General features: G+C 45.1%; 1 protein-coding gene across 3 annotated transcripts; it reads right to left on the bottom strand.

The window, feature by feature from the left end:
* Positions 1 to 633: 633 nt before the first annotated feature.
* LOC143775254 (exonuclease 3'-5' domain-containing protein 2-like) lies at positions 634 to 8,009 on the bottom strand. Of its 3 annotated transcripts, none has more exons than XM_077263182.1 (3): positions 7,619 to 7,736; positions 5,866 to 6,214; positions 634 to 1,481 (listed from the first exon to the last, which is right to left on the bottom strand). In XM_077263182.1, the coding sequence occupies exons 2-3, from the start codon at positions 6,199 to 6,201 to the stop codon at positions 1,167 to 1,169; spliced, it is 651 nt and encodes a 216-aa protein (XP_077119297.1). In that variant the 5' UTR covers positions 6,202 to 6,214; positions 7,619 to 7,736; the 3' UTR covers positions 634 to 1,166. The 3 variants fall into 3 exon arrangements, with proteins under 3 accessions (XP_077119297.1, XP_077119290.1, XP_077119280.1); XM_077263175.1 differs by lacking the exon at positions 7,619 to 7,736 and adding an exon at positions 7,361 to 7,612; XM_077263165.1 differs by having other exon boundaries at positions 845 to 1,481; positions 7,732 to 8,009.
* Positions 8,010 to 8,456: the final 447 nt, after the last annotated feature.

The raw sequence follows: 8,456 nt of genomic DNA, 5'->3' as shown, positions 1-8,456 counted from the left end.
CCCCACTATTCGGCCGGTGCAGACGAGGAGGGAACCATCAGGAATCCCCGACTCTGCTTTTACTCGCTCTGGAGCCCCTGCCGCTCAGCAGAGACGTACAGGCGGCATCCAGGCGAGTTTTCCTCTTCTCAGACACCGCTGTACAGTGTCTACAGAGATCTTCTCTGTGGGCTTCCTTCTAGGAACAGGAATCCAACTGAGGAGCGAGGGGGGGCCGCCCCTTTTATCTCTCTGTAGGTTTCCTGTTCCTAGGGGCGGATCCCCTCTCTCAGTGGGTGCTGTCGTGGCGAATAGAAAAACCAGTTGTTTTCGAAACGCGTTGGTTTGTTTTGGTCCTTACCGCGATCCGTACCTAACCCAGCGGTCACGTGGGGCGGTCACCTGGTTCACACGTCACGCAGGTCCTGTATGCGCCGCTCACACGTTGTAGCGCCGCCGGCCATAGACGGTGCATCTCCGCCCTCTGCTGGACTTCCACACTCGGAGTTGCTGTTACCGGCCGGAACAGCCCTCTAGGACTACCACCCTCTGAAGATTTCTCACCGCATCATCTTGCCCTCCCGGAAAATCGACAGAGGCAACAGATCATCTGTTTCAACTCCGAAAGGTATTAATCATGATTTGTTTTTAGTTCACTGAATGCGTTACCAGTGCCAAGGGCAGCGGAGTACTTCCCTATAGCCCTCTGTACAGATTGAGTCTATTATGGACCTTGTGTCCTGAATATTATTCCACACTAGATCATACATTGTGTGAAGCAACCACACTGATCTAGTTTGTATTTCTAGTGCTCTTGGGATTTTTTGGGGGTTTACCAGCGCGAATTTTATTTATTCATTATATATATATATAATAATTTTGCACTCGCATAACAATCGCATACATTACATCCGTTTTTTTTCGGTCCAGATTACGGACCGTTTTTTCTCTAGCAAGTGGAAATGAGCCCTTACTCTGTGTTGAGGCCTCTCATACAGCAAAATAGTGCATGCACAAGTAGTCATATGGCAGTAGCAGTACCCCTTGTTACAGAGTAAGGAACAGAGGTGTACTGAGCTTGTCTGCATCTAGGAATGGACATTGTCATTGGAGAGGGGTCACCAAATCTGGACAAGCAAGATTTTCTTTATGTACATAAACTTATACAAGGGTTAGTATAGGACTTATCAACCATCAAATTCTTCTGTGATAGTCAAACTGAAATACCTCACAGAATATCCCACTCCCAGAGGTTTCTTCTTATTTTTGCAGGGATCGCCCTGAGAATTTGTGCTGGACTGTTCTAGAAGACCTTCCTTCTTCTGTCTGGGAATGATGTTTATATCTCCATTTACACCTTTTCCTTTAAACGGAACATCAATCAGCCCTTGGCATTTGCTCAGAATGAAATCCCATGGGGTCGAATCATCAGAGGAGAAGAAGCCAAGTAGCTGTAGGAAAAGTGCTACAGAAACCTGGGCATCTCTGGCAGCATAAAACACCTGAAAAACAAAACAAAAAAAAAAAATGTTAGAGGATCCTAGTTGACCAACTCGGCTGCAGTTTTAAGATGCTTAAAGTTTCTCACCCACACTGTTGAAAAGCTTAAAGGGAATCTGTCACCAGGTTTTTGCTACCCCATTAGAGCAACATAATGTAAGAGGTACAGACCCCGATAACAGCAATGTCATTGAGCTGCTTGCTGTCATTTTCATAAAAAAAATTAGCCGGATTACTTACGGTAATGCTCTTTTAATGAGTCCATGACAGCACCCACTGGAGAGATAGGGATCCGCCCCAAGGAACAGGAAACCTACAGAGACATAAAAGGGGGCGGTCCCCCTCTCCTCCTCAGTTTAATTTCAGAGTACCCGGAGGACCGCCAGTGTTAGTCAATCATCACAATGTATCATCAGAATATAAACTTCATAGAAGTAATTACATTGGCTTTTATTAGGGAGGGATGTGACTGGGTGCTGTCATGGACTCATTAAAAGAGCATTACCGTAAGTAATCCGGCTATTTACCCTTCGCCATGACAGCACCCACTGGAGAGATTTCCAGAGACCAACACCTAGGGGGGGACCACCGTGCTGAGGATAGTCCTGCCAAAGTGTAGGTCAGAGTCGGAAGACAGGTCGAGCCTGTAGTGATTATAGAAAGTGGAAGGAGCCAACCAAGTTGCAGCCTTACATATATCTTCGATTGGCACGTTCTCTTTTTCGGCCCAGGAAGAAGCCATGGCTCTGGTGGAATGTGCTTTGATGCCCTCCGGAGGTTCTTCATTTTTCATGGAATAGGCCAACCGGATAGCGTCTCTTATCCACCTGGATAATGTTGCTCTTGTGACTCCATATCCTTTCTTTTTGCCCTGGAAGGATATGAACAGAGCCCTACTCTGCCTCCAACTACTAGTTTTCTCAATATATTGCAAAACTACTCTCCTGACGTCTAGAGTATGGAATTTTTGTTCTTCAGGAGTAGAGGGGTCTTTAAAGAAGGTAGGAAGATGTATCTCCTGTGACCTGTGGAACTTCCCTGCTACCTTAGGAAGGTATAGGGGGTCCGGTTTTAAGATTAGTCTGTCATGAAATGTGAGAAGGTAAGGTTGATCTATCGACAAGGCCTGAATGTCGCTGACTCTTCTAGCCGATGTTAAGGCTACTAAGAAGGCTGTTTTTAACGACAAGTGTTTTAAAGATGCTGTGTCTATAGGCTCAAACGGAGATTCTGTTAGAGAGTCTAAGACTAGATTTAGATCCCAAGGAGCTACCCTAGGTATGTGGACAGGAGTAACTCGTTCACAGGCCGTGATGAAGCGGGATACCCATTTATTACCAGCAATATTATGGCCATAGAGGGCACCCAGAGCAGACACCTGGACCTTTAATGTGTTAACTGACAGACCTAACTCTTTCCCTTTCTGTAGAAATTCTAATATAGATTTTATTGGGACTTCAGAGGGGTTTGAACTAGTATGGAACTGTAGAAATTTCTTCCATACTTTGGTGTAAATTTTTGTCGTAGATGGTTTCCTGCTAAGCAGGAGTGTATCAATTAGGCCTTTTGAAAACCCCTTGGAATTTAATATCTGCCTTTCAAATTCCAGGCCGTCAGGTGGAGGCTGTCCGCCTGAGGGTGGAAGAAAGGTCCCTGAGAGAGAAGGTTTGGAATTGAGGGAAGGACCCAAGGATCCGTCACCGACATTGACCGCAGGCACGAGAACCATGGTCTCTTGGGCCAGAATGGCGCTATCAGTATTATCCTGGCCTGCTCTTCCCTGATTTTCCGTATTACTTGTGGAAGCAGAATTATCGGAGGGAAAGCATACGCCAGCTTGAATTGCCATGGTGTTTGAAGAGCATCTAGAATGTCCGGGTGATCTGCACGGGACCGAGATGCGAATTTGTGGACTTGTTTGTTTTGTTTTGTAGCGAACAGGTCTATTTGGGGTTTGCCCCATAACAATGTTATCTTGTGGAAAATGTGAGGATTGAGACACCATTCTCCTTGATGAAGAGTGTGTCGACTTAGAAAGTCCGCTTGTTGATTGTCCTCTCCTTTGATGTGGACTGCCGAGAGGGACAACAGATGCTTTTCGGCCAGGATTAAGGTACTGTTTGCGGAAGACATTAGAGCGTCTGATCTTGTGCCGCCTTGTTTGTTTAAATACGCCACTGTCGTACTGTTGTCTGAACAGATTCTGACGTGGTTTCCTCGTAGCTGTGGGAGAAATTGACGCAGTGCATAGTTTACCGCATTCAATTCTTTCAGGTTTGATGAATATAAATCCTCATTCTTATCCCAGGTTCCCTGGCAGAATCTATCTCCCATGTGTGCGCCCCACCCGTGGGGACTAGCGTCCGTAGTTATCGTGTGGGATGGTGATATTACCCAAGGGACACCCCCCGCTAGGTTGTCTTTATTTAGCCACCATTCTAAGGAGGATAAGACTTTCTCGGATAAAGTTATTTTCGATTCAAGGTGCCCCAGAAATTTTCTCTGTTCCCGAAGTATCTGATGTTGTAATGTTCGAGTATGAAGTTGTGCCCACTGAACGGCTGGAGTACAGGAGGAGAGGGATCCTAGCAAGGACATTCCTGCTCTCAGGGACATTTGAGGTTTGTGAATGGCCGCCACAACTTTACCCTCTATAAGAGATATTTTTTCTTGGGGAAGTAGACATTTTTGCTTTATGGAATCTAGATTAAATCCCAAAAATGTCTGAAGAGAAAGTGGGATGAGTCTGGATTTTTTATAGTTGACGATCCAGCCCAGGCTTTCTAAGGACGAGACAGTGTCAGCTAATCGTTCCGCACACTGAAGGGATGAATTTCCTACAACTAAAAAATCATCTAAGTAGGGAATGATTAATGTGTCTCTCTGGCGAAGGTAGGCCATTACTTCTAACATTACCTTCGTGAAGATCCTGGGTGCCGTGGAGAGACCGAAGGGCATGGCTGTATACTGGAAATGATGAATCTCCCCCTCAAGAGTTACTGCCACTCTTAAGTATTTTTGATACCTACTATGGATAGGGAGATGGTAGTAGGCATCTTTTAAATCAATGCCGCCCATTCTACAATTTGGAAAAAGGAGCTTAATGGCCGATCTAATAGACTCCATTTTAAACGTATAATTTTTAATAAACGTATTGAGTTTTTTAAGATTTATAATTGTTCGAAATGAACCATCGGGTTTAGGGATTAAAAATAACGGAGAGTAGAACCCTTTACCCTCTTGTCCCTTTGGCACCCTAACTAAAACATTTTTAACTATAAGACTTCTAGTGAGCATTTCTGCTACACAGGCGATGTGATCATCACCTGTGTGTAGAGGCAATTGAAGTAGTGCAGCTTCTAGTCTCCCATAGAGGCTATTGAAGCATGCAAAAGGTAAAAAAAAAAAAAAAAAAACCCTGAAATGACCATACTAACCAAGATTTAAAATACAAAATTGTTATGGCTCTGGGAAGGGGAGCAGAAGAGGAATATGCAAAAATGAAAATACCTATGGTCGAAAGAGTTAAGGTGTCTATATTGTCATAGAAGATGAATAAAAGGACATCTTCCTAGTATTTAGATGAGTTGTTCGGGATCCATGGACTGAACACAGATCGCCAGAAAATCTGCCTCCAGAGCTCATTTTATATGAAAGCGATGTTACCAGGGTGAGACATGTAATGACTGACAGTCTACTCTCACTGCATAGTAAAGCAGAAATTAGCTTAGTCTCATCTCCAGCAGCACTTTTGTTCTCCAGGCACAGCTGATGGCACCATTACAACCAATACCTTCAGCTGATCTCATAGGCAGTGTTGGGGAGGGAAGAACAGAACACACACGGCTTAGGAGGGTTTGTCAAACTGACAGATTACCTTTAAAAGGAGGTATAGTAAAGGATAAAGTAACATCTTGAAATGGGCAGCATTCATAACATCAATTAACTTAACTTACATTTGCAGACATGCCTTCTCTGCTCACTTTACAGCAGTCACGTATCCCCTCAGTTGTGATCTGGCCACAAATCAGTTTTTCCAGTTTTCTGGAATAATGTGCCTTGTCTACGCATGCACCTTTCCAACTGCATACTGACATGCCAAGAAAAGGGACATCGCTGATGACAACGCCGACTACGAAGTTGGCCTAATTTGTCTAGATAACATGTGCCCAGTAAATGCAGCCAGATTACTACAGAGGGGTGGGGGAAAACTGCATGACTAATATAAAGTGGGCAAAGCAGGCACTATTAGAAATGAACTTGTAAGCAAGTCAAAGTTCACGTGCTGGGGAATTGAAGATAAATATTTTATACTCGAAAGTTTCAAAACTTTTAGATGTACGGTAGCAACAATGGCTAGGAGAGCCCAAACATCTGAAAACATACCCACTCGCAGTCCACCCCAAGTACTGGGTATTCGTCAAGGTCTCGCTGTAATGAAGGCCACACCGCCTCCCATTCTTCAGCCTTAGAGACTATTTTTATTGGAGCCTGCAGAAGTTTTTCCACAGAAAACACAGATCGTTCTCTTTCTAAAGATTGATGCACTTTCTGATCCGATCCATGGATCTCTGCGGCCAACGCAGTACACAAGTCTTTGTGGTCAACATTAGTACACAGCTGCTGCCTCCGGCGATTGATAAGCTTCCACAGAACAAGACATCCAACTGTAGTACCCACCAGAGAGGCGACACCAAGGGTTATACCTGCATGTCTGGGCATTCTGCTGCAAGACCTGGTAAAGAGTCAAGACAGAATTATGAAAACAGTGTCTCATTTTGCTTTTAAGTACAGACCAATCACAATTTTTGAAAAGTTGTATCTAAATCCAGTCCAACCGGGGGATGGGGGGCGGTGTAAAGGAAAAAAAACAAAACATTTGATCCGGTATTTGGATCATATTCATCCATGCAAATCAATGGGCCCGTGGAAACCATAGAATGAAAGGGTTTTTCTCATTTATATAATTTATTTAGCTCCATTAACTACACAGCTCTTTACATTCCTTATCAGTGTGTCCTTTGAGTGTGGGAGAAAACCCACACAAGCACAAGGAGAATATACAGACTCTAGCAGGTGTCCTGCTGCCCTCCAAAAGAATCAGATCACACTCTAATCACAGTCTGATCAGTGTCACCCAATTCTCTGAGATGAGAGCATAGTCATCTGCACCTGCCCTTCGTCTCAGCTACTGCTCTCCTGTGCTTCAAACTTCATATAGGAATAACAGGTGAGAGAAAGGAAGTTGAGGCTTAAGGTATGTTCACAGTCGGTGAACTGTGATATTTGAAAAATCACAGCATGGTGACAGTGGTTAGCTCTGCAGCACAGGTTTCAAATCCCACCAAGGACAACATCTGCAAGGAGTTTGTATGTTCTCCCCGTGCTTGAGTGTGTTTCCTCCAGGATCTCCAATGGGGACTGTAATTATCTGTAAAGAGCTTCAGCATATGATAGCACATTTAACATGATGTATTTTTGACTAGGATTCTCCCCCCCCCCCCCCCCCCCCCCCCGTGTTTCAGTTGGGGTTAAATCCTCTCATACAAGACTTATTTATAAGCCGACTCTTTATAACCCCACAGAGTGGTAAAAAGAGATTTTGATGCATATATCTAAGGTCTTGTGCAAAAACCATGACTCCGTGAGACACTAGTAAATGAATGGCTTCCTTGTGCTATTCCCAACCACCCTCCTAAGCAGGATCCATAGCACTGGACAAAACCTGTACACTTGACAAGGGGTTTGTTTGGTTTGTCAAAGACAGGGTATCTGGATCTGAGAAGGTAGTTTATATCCACACTATTACAGAACTGTACAGCAACCTGGAATCCATTAACATTGCTCCTAAAACCATCATGTTACTTATTCCCACCGATACCTGAAGCATTATAAAGGGCTAGATAGGAAGTCTGGATGTGCTCATCACTCCATCTCCACCATTACAACCCAGGAGACCAGCACTCGCTAGTAGTAGTAGTAGAAGTAGCTTTGTATTTGGCAGACCATAGGCAGCTTTCAGGCCTACATAAGGAGGCCAGGTCACAGAGCTGGATTTCATACCGATGGTTTGTATGCAAGGAGCAAACACACAGCAGGGGGGATTAAGCAGCACTAAACACTGAAAGAAATCCCTCACAATCCAATGGTCTCCGGTAATGGCGGCCACAAAGATAAACCCCACACACAGCCGTCCACAGAGAGCCGCCGCAGCAGCAGCCATAACCAGCGCTATACACGGAGGAGCAGTACCTGCACGCCGCCTGCGTTCCACCACTTCATACACTTCCTCTTCCGGGGTGACGTCAGCACGCACCCTAGTGATCCTCTTATACAGACCGGCGTTCTTGTTTAACCCCTTCCTGTCACGCAGGGCCGGAACCGAACCTGCTCCATAGAGCAGAGCACTGTCTTCTCTGGAGATAAGACCCGAGCGCTGCCATAGAAGAAACTCACCGCCTGAACACATTAAACTATATGGATTTTCACATTTGTTTCTCAGAAAGCTGGGTGACGACTAATATGCCCACCATTACTGTCACTAAGTGGGTAGAGATCTGTTACAGATGCCACTCAGGAATTTGGGAGAGCTGAGTAGCAATCTGTGCAGAAGCCATAATGTGGGCTCTAGGTGGCCTGGTAGCAGCGGATCCTGACAACTGTCGGTCATGGTGCTGGGCGGGATGGGGTGGGAGAGTTATCTGTATCGGTTAAGGGGGCTTCCAGGGACGAGATCACAGGTTACGTCATCGATATATGAGATGAGTTGGGGTCACAGCCACCGATCAGCTGAAATTCACATGAATGGGTGTCTGCCCCCACCAATCTCACACTCAGTGACGGTGTATACATGCTAACAGGTATAAACTAACACATGCAGCTCTACACTTATGTTACTGACTTTATGGCAGTTTCATCCTGCAGACACTAGATGGCGCTGTGGCTCCCGATGACGTCACGGCTCCTTGCAGCCTCTA

The sequence above is a fragment of the Ranitomeya variabilis genome, chromosome 1 (assembly GCF_051348905.1).
Source record: "Ranitomeya variabilis isolate aRanVar5 chromosome 1, aRanVar5.hap1, whole genome shotgun sequence".
Classification (NCBI taxonomy): domain Eukaryota; kingdom Metazoa; phylum Chordata; class Amphibia; order Anura; family Dendrobatidae; genus Ranitomeya; species Ranitomeya variabilis.
The sequence above is the reverse complement of the archived record's forward strand: the minus strand, read 5'-3'. Positions and strand labels throughout refer to the sequence as shown.

Coding starts and splice junctions, on each gene's coding strand:
- LOC143775254 (XM_077263165.1), bottom strand. CDS start 6,201: ATGCCCAGACATGCAGGTATAACCCTTGGTGTCGCCTCTCTGGTGGGT. Junction 1,482..5,865: donor TTGGGGTGGACTGCGAGTGG/GTATGTTTTCAG, acceptor TTTGTTTTTCAG/GTGTTTTATGCTGCCAGAGA.